The following is an 18,175-nucleotide window of genomic DNA, read 5'->3' as shown; positions in this document are numbered from 1 at the left end:
CAAGGATGGCTGCCCCAGGTGTAAACAGTATTTGAGCTCCTTTTATATTCCGTTAATTTCAGCATTTCTGACTAGTGTTTGTCACAAATCAGCTATATACATCATGGTATTATTCAATGTTTACATATCGAAATATTGATGTTGTGGTAAGTTTTTCCTTGATATTCAGAGATGACGTCATTCCCAGTCCTGATGTAAATGAAAAGAACCAAAAGACCACACTCACTGCTGCATTCTGTGTCACATCTTTCACACCTGCTGTTTTTCAAGTGAATGAATGACCTCACTTTGCTGCCATTTTTTATTTTTAGCTCTTTATTTTCAGGTAAGTATTCAGTTACATAGAATCAGCAGCATTTATGTCAGGCCTGATGTCTGTCCGTTGGTTTTTCTATGACTCTACCACACCTTTGAGTAAATAATTTTCTATGTAGAAATATAATTTCTGTCAAAAACACCGACTGATCTGGTCAGTGTTTCTGACTTCATTCAGTGGACATATCTGATGCTGATTTCAGAAGGCCATGAGAAGGAGGGCTGACCTTTACGTTGAAGTTAATGTTTATGTTTCACATCTGAGCTTTGCCTCCCCCAAAAAGGTTATATTTTGGGAAGAGTTTTTCTGTTTGTTTGTCTGTGAACAACATTACTCAAAAACTGATGAACAGATCTTGATGAAATTTTCAGGAAATCTGTAAAATGGGATAAGGAAGAAGTGATTAAACTTTGGAGGTGATCTGGATCACCGTCTGGATCCAGGATTTTTTTAAAGGATCCTTCATTGTAAGATAGGGCCAATTTCACCATATGTGTATATAACTCCAGGATAAATGGTCTGATTGCTTTGCAAAACAATACAAGACAAGGTCACCATAATTTCTGACGGATGTAAAAGTACGATCCAGATCCTGTCAATATTCTGGATACTAAGATCCTGAATATGAAATATGAATGTCATCATAATTTTCAACTGTCAGGTAAAAAATTATGGTACAAACCTGCAACTAACACTAAATTGTAGCAGACAGTCTGATGAAAGGGAGTATAACATTAAAGTAGGACTAAAGTGTTGGTGACAATATGCTTGGTGGAGGTCTGCTCTCTCTGAATGCTTTTCTAGTCTATAAAATTATTATGTTGAACGTCATCTTTCCTTCTCATGGCTTGGTGAAAATTCAGAAAAATAAAATATATCTCTTATAAATCCTTTTTTTCTGCTGCTCATCAATTCCCCAGGTTGAAGAAAGAAGAAGAAAACCAGAGGCTTTACTGCCTGACTTCAGAATGCTCCTGAATATTAAAACCATATCAGTCTTCCTGTGTTAGGAATCAGAACCAGAAAGCCTTTATTGTCATTTTAGGAAAACAACAAATGAACACAACAAAGAAGAAATTTAATAAAACCAGAGAGGTGTTACATAGAGAAAGATAATTAGGATGGTTTTATAAAACAGAGGTAACAGTTGAGCTGGTTTGTCTTTTAAGTACTGCAGAAGAAGATGTGATGTTTGATCTCTGAGAGTCAAAAGTGAAACCCAGCTGTACTGAATCTCCAGTCCTCCCAGCCTCTCAGTGTGGTCTCTCAATCTCCCAGATGTCTGAGTCAGAAGAAACGTCCTGAAAGTCCACAGGTCAGATGATGCTACATGTTAAATTAAGACATCAGAGGGAACCGAAAGGTCTTGTTTCCTGTTTTGCAGAACACCTCCACACAGTCCAATATCAGAAGAAATGGCCCTTCTTCATGGTGGTCCACCAGACTCTGACATGAAAAACCACAAACAGGTGAACACCGTGAGCTGGTAGAAAACAGGGAAAGAGTCTCAGACCAAGGGATAACTTTATATTCCTTCAAGAGACAAGTAACAGGACATCCCTAGTGTCGCGCTGCTATGTCATCAGGCTACTACATAGCCGATGTGGCTATTGGCATCCATCCTACACAAAAGGCACGGTTAGACGTGGAAACACAAACAGGATCAGGCTTTACTGACCCTACCTGTACCAAACTGTACTGATCCATACTGGACCACTTGGTGGGAAGGCGGCATATGTGTGGTGGAAACCTAACACTGCATCAACCTGAACACCTGGTGGTCCCAGCGACATGCTGCAAAGGGCTTCAGCAGGGTCAGGGAAGCTGCTCAGAGTCAATGTGCAGCTGGATGGAGCTAAATACAGGGGCTGTAGAAGACTCCAGACTGGGGCGGAGGTCCATCTTCCAGCAGGACAACAACTCTACACATACATCTACACTGGAGCTGGTTTAGATCAAATCATATACAGACCTGGTCAAAATCTTAAGACTAGTTGAAAAATTGCTAGAATTTACCGTTTGCACATTTCTTAAGATTTTGAACAGGTCTGTATGTTGAAAATCGGGGGATAGACTTGGAAACTGCAGGTTTTCTCTCTTGCTCTCTGTCCAACCTGACTAAACTGGATTTATTTTACAAAGAAGAATAGGTAAAGATTACAATCTCTAGATGTGCAAGGACTAATTAAAGACTTTATCTTGTTGATTCAGGGTTTGTCTTTTGATTGAAATCAAGGATAAGGAGGAGCTTAAGCTTTTATTCAAAGGTCACGTTAATGTCTGTATTTAAAACGAGTCAAAACTGAAATGTGAATTCTCTGTACCTGCAGATCTTCAATGCCTGCCTTCAGCTGTTCCCTCCTGTCTCCAACACACCAGGCTAAGCTCACATGGAAAGACGGATCCTGAAAAACAAGAACATAACAGGAATGTGACAAAGGGACAACGAGCATTCAAAGGATTTGCTGTTTGACATGAGAACCAGTTATTTTGTCTCAGCTCCTAAAAAAGAGCTGGCTCTTAGAGCTCCATAACAGCTCCTGATTTAGTATCACATGTAGTCTAACCTGGCAAATATGAATTATCTGGGTAGTGATAAAACCCATTTTCATTCAGTAGTTCTATGAGAAACCTCATTTTGTGCATTTTTTCTGTTGCAAAAACAGACATTCTTACCATGTTTGATATTTTCATCATTATTTTTTTGTACAAAAGGAAAATGAACAAAAGATGCTGAGCCAGATGCTACTTCGTCTGCAGTGTCTCTTATTTTCATGCGTTTTCACTCTCTATCACATAGTATGATCCCTTATCCTCACGTACAGGGCCACCATGTGGTCAATCAGAACAATGACCGCCTGGTGATCCTAAAATATTTGTGACTTCAGTCCATTTCAGCGTGCTGTGTGTTCTTCTCCATGTCAGGGCTGTTAGATGTGACTTTGATCTCAAATTTCACTCATTCACTCTGAGTCACAGTAGATTGATAAACAACCTTATAGAAAGTGTCCAGGTCAAACTCTGTCATTGTTCTGTCCACTGCCTGGCTCAGGTCCATCAACTGAGAACAACCTGTGGTCACTTCCATCCCCAGAAACGTCCTGAAGCAGACGACAGAGAGCAAACAGACAGTCAACAGACAGATTACAGACAGCAAAATGACAGACAACAGGCAGACAACAGACAGTCAACAGACAGATAACAGACAGCAATCAGACAGACAACAGATGGACAACAGACAGTCAGCATACAGTCAACAGATATTCAACAGACAGATTACAGACGGACAACAGACAGTCAACAGATATTAAACAGACAGACAACAGATAGTCAACAGATAGTCAACAGACGGTCAACAGACAGTCAACAGACAGACAACAGACAGACAACAGATAGTCAACAGACAGTCAACAGACATACGACAGATAGTCAACAGATAGTCAACAGACAGACAACAGACAGACAACAGATAGTCAACAGATAAGACAGACATACGACAGATAGTCAACAGATAGTCAACAGACAGACAACAGACAGACAACAGATAGTCAACAGATAAGACAGATAGTAAACAGACAGACAACAGACAGACAACAGACATTCAACAGATAGTCAACAGATAAGACAGATAGTAAACAGACAGACAACAGATACTCAACAGACAGCAAACAGAAAGAGGACAGACAGACAGACAGATGACAGACGGCAGGCTGTTTTTCATTTCCCATTAACTGTCTCATTACTCTACTTTAGAAAGAGGAGCAGAAGCTTTTTTCTACTTCAACATTGATTTAACTGACAGGATTTGTGTTTTGTGAATGGTGCAGGTAATGAACAGTAAGAGAGTGAGATAAACTGAAGGCTATTGGCTGTACCTTGTTCCTTCAGCGTTACAATAAATCTTCAGTCTCCCCGCTGAGCACAGAAACCTGGTGACAGAAAACGACCAGGGCTGAAACAAACTCTGAACCTTCTGTTATAAAGACTTATATGAAGACATGTACGTATTGTTTGAGCAAACCTCTTGCAGGGCAAAAGGCTAGCCTTCAGACTCTGTGTGAAGGGTTGGATCCAGTGGTGTCTCAATACCACCGTCTGAGACAGGCTGAGGTGGAACTCCTCCTGTGGGGTCAAAACCACACCACGGGCCCTGGCTTTGACAAGCAGCTCCTCTAACAGAGGCCCAAACTCTTCCTCAGGATGGTCTGATGTATGGGAGATGGAGAAAAGTAAAGAAAGGTTGAGGAATCAGTTGGAAGAATTCATCATTAGTCGCATCTGGATAATGCTGACTCCTGTGTGTGTGTGTGTGTGTGTGTGTGTGTGAGTGTGTGAGTGTGTGTGTGTGTGTGTGTGTGTGTGTGTGTGTGTGTGTGTGTGTGTGTGTGTGTGTGTCTGTGTGTGTGTGTGTGTGTCTGTGTGTGTGTGTGTGTGTCTGTGTGTGTGTTGTCTTACATGGTAAATAGACATAAGTGGCCCAGTTGCCGTTTTCATGTTTGAAGGAGCGGATGCGTCCACCATGAAGGGCCCTTTCTTCAGGCTGTGAGTCTGCTTCATCTGGAAACATGGCCAACAGGCAACCAGGAAGAGGCAATCTGCTGGACAATACCAGCAAATACAAATCAGAACAAGAGGTTCCCTTTGCTCACAGCATTAAAACCTCAGTTTTAATCAGTGTCAGACAGAAGGTTACAAGTCAATGGAGTGTTGACTTGTTGGCTGTTTTCAAAGCAGTCTACTGTACTATCAGTACATGCTGCTTTGGTCTAAATAAATATGTAACAAGGAAAGCAAAACGTGCAGTGTGACAAAATAACCATATGCCCTTCTGATTCTACTTAAATATACAAGTATACACCAATATTTCTATTCATTGAGCAAAATGTTTACACACACTTAGAGCCTTGGATTTTAGGAAATTTATAATTAAACAATAACGAAACAATAAATGTTCAAAATGGTAAATCTGTCCCTCAGACAGACAAACTTGACAAAGTAAACAGAGGTTCATAAAACAGCTGAGCTGACAGTTTTTAAAGGGGTAAGAATTTGCCTTTAGAACTTTAAATTAGCAACAATTCCACGATAAACACAACATGGTTTTCAAATAACGGATGCATCAGTGTGTCAGTGGATTCTCTTCATATCCCCATAATCTTTCAAAAATTCTCACCTATATATGCCCAATCGTTATCCAGATTTTAAATTGATTTATGTCAACTCCACGCTTCCTGACCAAGTTTGGCAGTGAGAAGGTAGATCTGTGTTTCTCTCTGCTGAAAAGGATTTCTGTGATTAATTTTGTAGTGATAGTGGACACTGCAGCTGGACAATCAAAAAGGAAAAGGAGGTCAGAGCAGAAGAAAGCTAAAGAGGAGAGTTTAAGCTTAAACTCATGCAGTTATTCCTCAGTGATCTGTTTAAACTTGAGAGTCTATCAAGAAAATGAGGAGTGAGGTTACATTAGCTCTGCTTGGTGAGGTTGGAGTTGGTAGATGAGTTCTGGTAGGACACAACCACAATTCACTGATGTAACACGTTACGGATGTGTGTCAGAACACCGGGCTGTGAGGAAAATTAAACAGACATTGAACCACTAACTGAGTTTACAAATTCTGATTGTTGTCACCTTTCAGACAACAAATGACAACAAATAAATTACCTCATCGCTTTGCATCCTGAGAAAAGTTGTCTCGAACAATGAAAAAAAAGTGCTAAAAAAACTTCTTGCCAAAACAAATGCACGCCTTGGTGTGAGTCAAAGACAGTGGTTGACGGTCCTGGGAAAAGAGTCTTTAGCCTGGAAAAACTCTAGCTGTCCCGTACAGTCCTCACAGCGCCTTTAAACTCCTCTTATCTATAAAAGTATCCAATGCCCATGGCAGTAATACAAAATCTACAATCTCCCTGGGCTAAACACCCCTCAAAATCTGATCCTAAATACGCACCTGCTACGGAAGCCGACTTGTTGTCAGTTTTACTTTCACTTTCCAGAACCTAACCTCAGTGAAGCTACAAAACAGATCAGGCAAAATAGTCACATTACAAACTATTTTTAAAAGCAGTATAGAATACATGTATGCCATTACGCTAGATTAAGTGGTTCAGCCATAGTCCCCTAAAATTAAATGGCACCCTAGCCTTAAAACACCATCCAGTACCTGGTTTGGAGAACCTGCTCCTGAACCCTGGGCTTCTTCCTGGCTGGGCCGCTAAGGTCATCATCTTCCTCTGGACTCTTCTTTTTCACATCCTTCAGAGAGACACCTGAGCTCGCAGTGTCAGCCTCTGCCCCCTCTTCCTCACACTCCTCTTCCTCAGAGCTGCTGCTGTAGACAGCGAACATCACGGACACGGTGTCCTACAACAACACGGACAACACGGAGAGGCTGGCACCGCCCCACATGAAGCCTGGAGCTGGTTTTAAAGATAAAATCCACATGAAACGTCTGCAGTCTGCGTCCGTCACACACTCTCATCCACCATGTAAACTTCCTCTTCTTCTGCTTTAGATTAATGTTCGTAAACAACTAATTGGAGCATTTACGCCACCTGCTGGTGTGGAGTGTGTATCCGAACACTCAATGAATAAGTAATGACAAGGTGATTCTCCAACCATCAAAGAATTTGTGTCTCGTGCAGAAATTAGAAAAAAAGTACATTTGTCATTTTTAACTTATGCTGCACTTACTTGATACAAAGAGGAACTTTGAGAAAAATAAATGATTGGTAAATTATCATTTTTATTCCATGAAATATGTTTCTATGAATGTTTTTTTTTCTGTTTGTCCTTTGCTCCTTGGCCAGATTTTGGACTCTCAGGTCCTCATAATATTGCAATTAATTTGATTCAATATTAACTTTTAATGACAAATGACACAGCGTGTCTGTTAGAAATATCAATATTTCCTTTATTTTCACAAAAAGAACACCTGCCCCTTGTCACTGTCAATTTAACCACACACCACTAAATTTTACTTTAGAGATTTTTTTCTTGTTTGAAATCTTCACATATTTGCAACTACATCAGTTGTCAACTAAGTTGTCAAGGCTGGTTTTAACATTTTTTGCTTTAGCACCTCCAACTCACTGAAGTTTTGAGTCAGAGTTCTCATACTTTATTGCAAAGTTCCCACATTTTTTTTTTTTTACAACAAATGACACCAATTCAAACCTCTGCAAGGATATCACAGAGCTCACCAGTTGATGTCAAAAACATGGTGGTCCTTTGTTACAACCTACCCCACTACTGATGTAGGTTGTAAAGTATTCCAGTAATGTAAAGTCTGCTGTGGCGTTAGTAACATCCAGGGTTGTATTACTGGTAGTGGTACAGTTAGGCTTAGTTTCAAAGGATCATCTCCAGGGATGAATTTAGAATCTGACTTTTAAGGGTGCTTAGCCCCTACAGAGACTGTGATATAAAGAGTTTTTTGCAAGTGTTTGACCCTTCCCTTAAACCCCTCATTCACTCAACAATAACTATTATTATTTAACTAGTGCATTTTGATTTACAACAAAAATACAAAACAATTTCCTGAGATTTGGATGGGAGACATGTATTGCTGAGAAAACAGCTTTTTGTTTTTGGCTTGTTGTGTATGTGGTTTCAGGTACTTCTGCAGCCAGCCTCAAGTGGACTGTCAATGAACTGCAAACTTTAGAACTTCTGCACTTGGTCCAGAGCAAAGACTGTATAAAATATGGACGTAATTTGAGCTGCTTCACCTGTCTGTTCATGATGGGTAGTGAAGCCTAGTGTCGATTAGCTAAAGGGGTATGGATTAAAGCATAGGTGTCTCTACTGAAAAACAGAACTTGTAATGAAAAGAAAAACTTGTTTATTTTTGGGCCATGAACCAAGTTCAAAATTTTCAAAAATGAACTGTGAACCTGAACTAGTTCATTTTCATTGGTGTGAACTGAACTTTGAGTTAGCTCATTCATTTGTGTGAGCTGGCACAACACTGATGAAGCTGATTGTAGACAGGGGCCATATTGGAAATGTGGACTCAAAAGGCAGAGTTTGGGGCCTCCTATTTAAAAGCTATAAGGCGCACAAGTTTCAGTCACATGAGCGCCTCTGATTGGACAAACTCGTCATCATAATATCATCTATTGAATTGGAAAAAAGTTCACCTCTCATGCAGTTTGTGTTGATACAGAAATGTATTTATTTATTTATTTCACCTTTAGCTTGGTGTGTGTGTGGTTTCCGGTCTTTCTGGAACTCCATCCTACTGGACATCCTTAACAGTGATGCTGCAGTATTTAAATCCACTCCCAGAATACATCTTTTAATACTTGCCTGTTCACTGATCTCATTCACTTAACCCCTGCACACTCTGATTTTCATTCATTCATTCATTCATTCATTCATTCATTCATTCATTCATTCATTCATTCTCCCAGCCACTTATCCTGTTCAGGGTCATGGGTGGCTGTAGCCTATCCCAGCTGTCATTGGGCGAGAGGTGGGGTACACCCTGGACTGCACACTTTGATTTTATACTCTCTAAATTTTTATTGACTTATTATTGTGCCGTTCTTTGTTTTTAACTCTGCCCTGTAAGGTAACCTAGAGCAGTGGTTCTCTAACTTTTTTTCAGTCATGTACCCCCTATGATATGTTTTTTTTTTCCGCCAAGTATCCCCTAACAAGAACAAAGCAGTATTGGATGGAAAAAAACAGAACATAGCACTGTACTCTTAGTGCCTATTGAATTTGATATAAAATGTATGGACTTAAACTTATACTGGATTCAAATATTGATTAAATAAATGGTGATATAGAAATTTTGCTTGGTTGCTATTTTTGGAATATACATCTTTGAATCATGCGTACCCCTTGAGTGCCCTTGCGTACCCCCATTTGAGAACCACTGACCTAGAGTATTTAAAAAGCGCCTATAAAATTATATAATTGCTATTATTATTATTAAAGTGAATGCTTGTTAAGCTGTGGTGTCCATTTCAATTACTGTCCAATTAATAATTTGACTGAAGTGTCTAAAATTTGCAAGCAACCTAATAAGTCAATAAATATAGTCATGACAACTCTGATACTGAATGCTCTTTTAAGTCTAAAGTAGAATTAGTGATTAGTTGTTTTCTCCAAGCATACACTTTCACTTTTTGAGGATAAGGGGAACATTGTGGTGATGTGTAACTGTACATAAATTTCAAATAAAGCTCTGTGTGTGTGTGTGTGTGTGTGTGTGTGTGTGTGTGTGTGTGTGTGTGTGTGTGTGTGTGTGTGTGTGTGTGTGTGTGTGTGTGTGTGTGTGTGTGTGTGTGTCACAGTGAGTGAGTGATTGGGGGGACATACCAATTAACTCTTGGTCTATTCATGTTCCCGTGTGCGAGCAGCAGCAGCAGCAGCAGCAGCTCTGGAGCTAGCCGCCAGCGGATAAAATGATGCATATGAATGTGATAACAGAGAGGGTGTCCTATGTGCCACATACATTTATTGGGGAAAACACCCGCGGGTATGGGGCAATTTGGGAAACCCCAGAAAATGTCTGACCTGCTTTACTGATCCAAATATCCCATTTTCGGCCCCAGAAGGAGCCACAGTCCAAGAACCAGAGAGAAACCAAGCACCAAACGCGGATGTCAAGAAGGGAAAAACCGTGGAAGAAGCTAGCCTACAGGAGCTGGCTCCAGACTGGCCTCCTATGGTGATCCCCCCTGGGTCCAGCCCTTGGTATGTGTTGTTTTTAAACGCTTCAGTCATAAACGTGTGGACCCTTCGCTTGTTCGCCCGGCTATTGTATTAGCTCTGTGCTGTGTTAGCAGATAGCTACAGCAGCTAGCATGTCCGTTTTGGTTTCGGGGATTTTTTGCTTAAAGGCGAAAAACCCAACGACGCGCCCCTACACGTGTTTTTTCCGCGGTAATATTTGTATGTGGGTTAAGTCTTTATCAGAGATGGTCCTGAAAACAACTAAGAAATGTGGAATGACTGTGTTACTTGTTAAGTGTGTCCCCCAGTTTGTGTTTGTATGCAAACTCGCTGTTGCTGTAGGTCTGTAGACAGTTGACACTCTGGTCAAAGAGAATCTTAATCTCAGTAAAGATTGAATATGAAATGTGTGTTTTTTTTTAATACAAAACGTTCACTCAGTGCTACTTGCCATTATAAACTGCAAGGCTGGTGGAAAACAGTGTTCCATACCTGCCAACGTCAGAGTGTGAAAGAGGGACCATAAAATCAGCTCTTACCCAAAAACCCTGTCAGCAAACGACTCTGAACTACTCATTAGTAAAAATTAAGTAATCAGTATTCAATAATAACTAATTGTGTGATAATACTTTTCTTTATCGTATTCATTTAAGACGTTTCATTACTACAACCAACGTTAAAAATCAAGTTAATACCCTTAAGTATTATTATTTAAACTACTACTGTTATAAACCACATCATCCTTAAAATCCTTTAAAAAATATTAGGCACAATCTGTGGGAAAAAAATGACCTCTACTTCTCCACATCTCAGATGAAATAAAGGTTTTTCTGAACCACGTTGATCTGATACAGTGTGTTACTGTTTTGACTCATGCTAAAATAAAATATGAACTGAGCTGTGTGGAGTTAATCTCAAGTAAGGGTTAAACTGTTGAAGCTGGCTCCATCTTTACAACCTGAAACACTTCAGTAATAAACTCAGTAGAGCGCCAGTCAAATCATTTAAACACAATGATCTAGATTCTGACGTCAGTCCTGTGTTTAACAGTGAGATGTTGTTGTTTAATTTATCAGGTACCTTCCTCCACCACTTAAAGGGGACATATCATGCTGATCCCTGATTTAATACTTAAATGTAATATAATGAATTTGAAAACAAGACCTTACACCCCCTGAATTTTCAAAAAATCAGATATTGTATTTTTTCTGATATCCTAGAACGAGATTTGATGCCTCTGAAAATAGGTCATTGCCAGTTGGCCGCGAGATTTCGACCGTTGTGATGACATGAGGATCTTTTCTTTTTATTGGAGTAATGTGATAAAGCAGCTCCTCCTCTGTGATGTCAGTTAGTCACACAACCACCACTGAGGGATACACCCACCAAGAGCCGAGTGACTGAGTGCTGGATGCAGGGACTCTGCTCTGCTGAGCAGCTCGGCTTTACATGATGAATTAGCAGTTAAAACACTGTGGTTTTAGCAGACGTTGTAATACTTGTGAGACTGTGATATTTGCATGCTTGTTCTGACATGCACTGTGAACCTGGACCACAATGATGCGGCGGTAATAACATAGTGATGAACTGACAGTAGAGGTGATCTTTAGACTACACTTTCAGCATGATGGATAAAACAGACAGAGAAAAGTGAAGGAGCAGGATGGAGCCTTGTTATAGAAATAGTTTATTGGTGAAGTCTGCCTATATTTCCACATATAAACTACACATGTTACAGTACCAGTTTGACTGTCCACACTGAAGCGTCCTGAGATGATCTGTGTCCAGGTGGATTTTCTTCCTCCTGAGCTGCAGAACCGTCCGGGTCTGACTCGGGGTCCAATACAAAAGGACGTATCCTACACTCTGCCATTTTATTAGTGCTATCAATGCCTTACGGTGAAGTTTTGGCAAACAGCAAACTCGCTCAGTCTGCTCCATTCAATATGACGATTTTGTAAATACTGCCATGCTGTAAAAAACGCCCCCTGGCTCTACCCCCTCTGTCCCTCTGATAGAACTGACCAATCAGAGCACAAAGGGCTGTGACGTTGCAAGGTTACTGGAGGTCATTCTGGAAACGGAGCGTTTCAACGAGATCTTCAGAATGGCCTAAACTGAGGATATTTAGAATGTTATTGTGGGGCAATGAAGGAACTAAATGACTTGTACTGAGGGCAGAAATGCTTTACAGGCATCCTAGTCTGGCATAGTGAAAAGGAGAAACAAGCATGATATGTCCCCTTTAATGAAAGTGCATTTCTCTAATTTAAGGTTTGAGTCATGACTTCTGCCTGAACTTTGGATATTTTTTTCATTCTTCACTGCAGACACCCCTACAAGGCAAGGAGTGAAGTGAAAGTAGGAGAGCCCCTTCGACTGCCCGGCGTGGAGCTGTCTGTGTCGTAGAGTCCTTCGTCACAGCCACCTGATTCAGAGCCATTGTTTACTAATGGAGTGAGTTTTTTTTGTCCTGTTAACTCAAACTGTCTGCAGCCTTCAGCTTGTCACTGAAATAAGTGCCTATCTTTCTTTCTTGTAGCAGTTGGGCCACACCAGCTGCCAAGCTGAATCCCTACAGCCGAACCCGCATGAATGAAACATGGCAGCAGCACACTGTCGCTCCACCTCAGGTTGTCCACACTCTCCCTTCTGGAACAGAGACTTCATTAGGCTGCGCTGTGTATGGCATCGTACTGCAGCCAGATGCTACGTCCTTACAGCAGCAGCAGAGCCAGCACAGCCAGCAGCACAACGGATCAAGTCAGCAGCATGGAGGCAGCCAGCACAGTCAGCAGCAGCAGCACTCCGCCCAGACCCAGCAGACCTCTCTACAGGTCGGGGCAGAGGGAGGACACAAGTGTGGGGCCTGTGGACACGACATCTCACACCTGGCCAACCCACATGAACACCAGTGCATGGTGAGTCAGGACAGGTCATTCCAGTGTACCCAGTGTTTGAAGATTTTCCACCAGGCCACAGACTTGCTGGAGCACCAGTGTGTTCAGGTGGAGCAGAAGCCATTTGTGTGTGGGGTGTGTAAGATGGGCTTCTCCCTGCTTACCTCCTTAGCCCAGCATCACACATCCCATAACAGCACCAACCCAATGAAGTGTTCAATCTGCGAGAAGACCTACAGGCCGGGTTCTGCTGGCTCAGCCAACCAAAACAGTCTCCAGCACTCCAACGCTGATCGGGCGTCAACTAGCAGCAGCTCTTCCATCCTTCCTTTCCCTTCAGCACGAGACCGGCCGTACAAGTGTTCAGTGTGTCAGAAAGGCTTTAAACACCTCTCAGAGCTCACGAGGCACGAGCGGGTGCACACAGGAGAGAAGCCTTTCAAATGTGAAACATGCGACAAAGCCTTTAGCCAGTCGTCACACCTACAGCACCACCAGCGGACTCATAGCAGCGAGCGGCCGTTCAAATGTGCCGTTTGTGAAAAGAGTTTCAAACATCGCTCTCATCTCGTGCGTCACATGTATGTGCACTCTGGCGAGCACTTATTCAAATGTAACTTATGTGAACTTCACTTTAAAGAGTCGTCGGAGCTCCTGCACCACCCCTGCCATCCGCAGGGCTCCCGCCCATTCCGCTGTGCTACGTGTGGAAAGGGTTTCAAACGGCCGTCTGATCTGCGTCAGCACGAGCGGACACACTCCGAGGAGCGCCCCTTTCACTGTGACGAGTGTCAGATGAGCTTCAAGCAGCAGTACGCCCTGGTGCGGCACAGACGCACTCACAAAGACCCCACAGACCGACCGTTCAAATGCAATCTGTGCGACAAGGGCTTCATGCAGCCCTCCCACCTCCTGTACCACCAGCACGTCCATGGTATGGACAACCTTTTCAAGTGCGCCTCATGCCAAAAAGAGTTCAGCCAGTCAGGGGAACTGCTCAGACACAAGTGCGGTGAGTCACCTAGCACATCACCCGACAAGCCCTACAAATGTGATGTCTGTGGTAAGGGCTACAAAAAGAGCTCCACATTACAACGTCACCAAAACTCACACTGCCAAGAGAAGCCCCTCAAATGTTCTCTTTGTGACCGCCGCTTCCTTTCTTCTTCAGAGTTCGTTCAGCACCGCTGCGACCCGTCGCGGGAAAAGCCACTAAAATGCCCAGACTGTGAGAAGCGTTTCAAATACTCGTCGGACCTGAACCGGCATCGGCGCGTGCACACAGGGGAGAAACCGTACGAGTGCAGCCACTGCAACAAGGGCTTCAAACAGCGAGAGCATCTAGTCAAACACCAGAGCACCCACTCCCGAGAGGGCCAGTTCAAGTGTGTGTGGTGTGGCGAGCGATTCAGTGACTTGGGCTCTTTGCAGGATCACACCGTGCAGCACACAGCAGACGGGGGAGGTTACCCGGTCTCTCAGTGCATATGAACACACTCTGAACAGACGTTGACAAAAACCCCTCTGCACTTGTCTCTCTTTGTAGGCTGTTTATCCAGCCTAACTATCCAGGCTCTTCTTATGTTTGTTAACAATTTTTGATACACAAAGATTTTATTTCTTGCTAACCTGCCTAAACCTTTGACCCTTTCATCCTAGAGTTCCCAAAAGTATTTTTTTTCTGCCCTCTTCTTTTCAAACTCAATTTTGTCTACATGACAAATAGAAGCAAAGAGTCCACAACCTTTCTAACTGGCATTATCCAAAACAAACTTTATTTTGTGAGTGTTTCTTTAACAGTTTGGCAAAAAGCATGATACTGGTTGAACCAATAAGCATAGATAACAAATGGCGATGGTTTCAACATGTGATAAGCCACACAAGTAAGACCTAACCCCGAAGTTGAATATATAAAGTAAAAATCTGGGGGTATCCAGTAATATCCCTGAGGATATCTAACAGTTTGAGCCTTCAGTTTGACCAACTTAAGGAACGAAGTGAATCTGTAAGCATTTTATCCAGACCTGCCCTGATAAGCATTTGGGTTGATTGTACGTGTTTCTGGATTTATCATTTTGTCTGCTCAGAAAACATTTCCTGGTTTTGGTTTGCGCTCTGGCGTCTGCAAAGGCAAATCCAGAGTCTCAGCTTCATAATCCCAAGTTTAGCAAACCGTTGCTCCCTCATGATGGGGTTAAACTCAAAGAGCCCATCACAATAAAACCAATCTGGACCATCACAGATAGAAACAGAATCAGCGCAGGCCGTCCCTACATCCACGGCTGGGTTTGGTGGTCTTTGTCATTTCAGTGCTCCTGTGTGGAATCTCCATTTGTGATTTTTCTCCCTTATTTATTTGAAGCATCCTTTCATCATTTACCCTTCTGTATTAAAAAAAGAACTCATTTTCTTTCAGGGGTCAGTATTGTCAGACTTGTGTTTCATGAAAACCGTCAAACATCAGCCTGTACATATTGTGATCGTCTGAGGATACTCTGCCACACGAGCTGTAAATGTCAGAGCGTGTATTTCTTAAAACCAGTATATGAGAATAGTTTTTGTATTCTTGCTACTTTTTGACAAACATTTTGCCATACGTTGTTTTTGTAGTGTGTGTTGTATCCATACGTTGCAGGGATCTCAGAGAGCGGCCTGCCGTTTGTATGAATGTGAATGTAAATGGTAACTGGTCAAACAGGAACATTTGATGTCTGTTAATCATTTTCTATGTTTTGAAGGAAACGCTGAGCCTCTTTTTCATGTTACATGTTGTTTACGGTTGACCTCGAGTTAAGTCAGTGCAGCTTACTGCAAGAGTGAGTGACATGTTCCACCTCAGACGTCTGGAGCACAGGTTTGTCCACCTGTAAGCAGAGGATGTTTTCAATCGAGTGCTAATCTGAGTGCAATTTGGACGTTTTGAATACACACGAGGTGGCCAATGGAGATTTAAGTTACATATCTTTTTCTTTTAGCCTTAAAATGAGACCATGGTGCCGCTTCTCCTCTCTGCCTCCTGTTGTTCCCTCTGTGTCAGCCAGTTTTAATCATAACCCTCCATTCTCCTGGGTGAGAAGGGTTGGTTCAGTAAAGCATCTCTCGTCTAAAAGTTAAAGACTTTAAAATAAACAACACATGGTTACTATTGCCGTTGACTTTGGTCATAATACACAGTTTGGAGTTGGAGTCCCTGAGCCAAGTGTTGTCATATTTGCTGTCAGAATTTACAAAGATGTTCTTTTTTCCCCAAATTTTCAGAACAGTTTTTCTGTTGGAGTTCAGATTCCTTGGATGCTCACAAATAAGAACATGTAAAGCTCAGAAAAGAGTCCAACCTGACGTTACTCGTTCTGCTGTTTTTGTATTAGGAGCAGACAGTCAAGGAGATGTCAAAACAAAAATAGACCAGTGTAAAACTGGAAATTATGGACAAAAGACCTCTTCCAAATGACAAATTCTCTCTACACTAGAAATGTCAAGTTCAATCAGGCCTTAAACCTCATGACCCCCTTATCTTGTTTTTGTTTTTGTTTTTGTTTTGTTTCCATCATCCATCAGTTCAATCCGTCAGCCCCTGGTTTCTCTCTGCATGCTTGCTGTGTTGTATCCTGTCCATGGGAACAGGGGATCTCTCTCTTCCCCTTTTCATATTGTTGGTAGTTTTGTATGGATGATGTTAAAAAGAAGAAAAGATGCCGACCTGTAGTATGTGTACATCCTCAAAGAATTTTCTGTATGTGAAAAGTCAACTACACACATCACTAATGAATAAAACATTTTTTACAGCCTTAAACATGTTGAAAGCTTATTTGAGCTTGAAATCCATCAGGAACTGTATTACTCAGAGTGTGTAGACAGTGCTCAAGTAAAACCAAGTTCTGTCTGGTGTGGCCTCACTAAACTCCAGAAACTACTCTTCCAGCCGACGTCTTTAAATGAATAGATTTGTCATGATGTGAAAGTGTGAGAGTTCAAAAAAACACATCAGAGGAAAAATAACTGGATTGAAGTTATGAAATGGAGCAGAAAATGTGAAAATTGGTGCATAAGAAGGAAAAAATCTGAAATATTTGGGGCTAAAGATTTTGTTTGCAGGCTCAAGAAGTCTGAATATGAAAATCGACCCTGATGAAATTCAGAACCCGATTCTGACATAACAACATCCCGACATATTTCCCCCACATCGGGTCATTGGTCAGAAGCAGAGTTTGCTGATGTTTACGCAGAATGTAGCACTGCAGAAAACTGACCATCTGGGATCAAGAGACACTTGAGGGACAGGTGAGTATTGATATAATCAGTCTGTGAAGATGGAACAGGGAGGTTTGAGAACACAGAGGGCCGGATTTTACAGAAATCACTAAAAGGAAGAGTTTTCAGATACAGCATTCAGGTATTACTTCTAGGGTTAATAAATGTCACTCAATTGTTTTCACTTCATCAAATGTGGCCCTCTGACAAATGTTTGGGCCCTGATTTCCACAGTTTTATGACGACATCAGTTCCCTCAGGGTAAATTTAAAAGGAGATAAAGTTTGGTTCAAGGACACCCTTTTTGTTCATGCACTGCATGTGTCAGGTCAGGTAATCAGGATTACTACACAGATTTGGAATTAAAATATAAGATAATTTAATAATAAATATACCAAGTGCAATTCTCATTAAATACTGTTCACTAAGTGCAATGTCTGTTTGATATATTTCATCAGGTGCAATGCTCTGTTTAATACGGTTCACCAAGTGCAATATCTGTTTCACGTAGCTCATAGTTAATCTTTGCTTGTCTTACCTCTTAATGTACATAGTTTTTATATGGTTTAGTACTTATTCCTTATTTGCTACTTACTGCTTACTTATTGCATATTTTATTGTATATCTATCACTAATTCTAACTTATGTCCCTATTACATCTGATTTTCCAACTGCTGTATTTTCTGAAGAGCAATGGTAATACCAAATTTCCCCCCGGGATAAAGTATTCCTGATTCTGATTCAATAGAGAATCATGTCCACAATTCTGCTGACCTGAGGTCCATCACAGCTGTCTTTAAAACCCAACTGAAAACCTGTTCATTTTCCAAGGCGTAACAGTAGTGATACTGTTAAAATGTAAAACAATGACTCATGGGGCTGGCTGCTTGTGCAGCACCATTTTTCTATCTGAATTTTTCTGAGTAATGTTAAATTTGAGAATGTTGGCGGCTATTGTTTGTTGGGTTTTTCATTGACTTTTATTACATTTATATTATCTTGATCTTTCCTTTATGTTTTTAT

General features: G+C 41.4%; 2 protein-coding genes across 5 annotated transcripts; one reads left to right on the top strand and one right to left on the bottom strand.

Annotated features, from left to right (window-relative positions):
* Positions 1 to 316: 316 nt before the first annotated feature.
* usb1 (U6 snRNA biogenesis 1) lies at positions 317 to 6,823 on the bottom strand. Of its 2 annotated transcripts, none has more exons than XM_074677825.1 (7): positions 6,478 to 6,823; positions 4,772 to 4,914; positions 4,338 to 4,521; positions 4,192 to 4,245; positions 3,312 to 3,417; positions 2,641 to 2,721; positions 317 to 1,762 (listed from the first exon to the last, which is right to left on the bottom strand). In XM_074677825.1, exons 1-7 carry the CDS (start codon positions 6,660 to 6,662, stop codon positions 1,655 to 1,657), a joined length of 861 nt encoding a protein of 286 aa, XP_074533926.1. In that variant the 5' UTR covers positions 6,663 to 6,823; the 3' UTR covers positions 317 to 1,654. The 2 variants fall into 2 exon arrangements, with proteins under 2 accessions (XP_074533926.1, XP_074533927.1); XM_074677826.1 differs by having other exon boundaries at positions 4,772 to 4,911.
* Positions 6,824 to 9,643: 2,820 nt separating this feature from the next.
* Positions 9,644 to 16,684, top strand: znf319b (zinc finger protein 319b). Of its 3 annotated transcripts, XM_074678274.1 has the most exons (4): positions 9,644 to 10,022; positions 12,332 to 12,458; positions 12,544 to 13,913; positions 14,073 to 16,684. In XM_074678274.1, the coding sequence occupies exons 2-4, from the start codon at positions 12,454 to 12,456 to the stop codon at positions 14,390 to 14,392; spliced, it is 1,695 nt and encodes a 564-aa protein (XP_074534375.1). In that variant the 5' UTR covers positions 9,644 to 10,022; positions 12,332 to 12,453; the 3' UTR covers positions 14,393 to 16,684. The 3 variants fall into 3 exon arrangements, with proteins under 3 accessions (XP_074534375.1, XP_074534374.1, XP_074534373.1); XM_074678273.1 differs by having other exon boundaries at positions 12,547 to 16,684; XM_074678272.1 differs by having other exon boundaries at positions 9,645 to 10,022; positions 12,544 to 16,684.
* Positions 16,685 to 18,175: the final 1,491 nt, after the last annotated feature.

The sequence above is a fragment of the Halichoeres trimaculatus genome, unplaced genomic scaffold (assembly GCF_033239565.1).
Source record: "Halichoeres trimaculatus isolate MK-OKI-2021-1 unplaced genomic scaffold, fHalTri1.1 fHalTri1_scaffold_10, whole genome shotgun sequence".
NCBI classification, from domain to species: Eukaryota; Metazoa; Chordata; class Actinopteri; order Labriformes; family Labridae; genus Halichoeres; species Halichoeres trimaculatus.
This window is presented reverse-complemented; position numbering and strand designations above follow the sequence as displayed.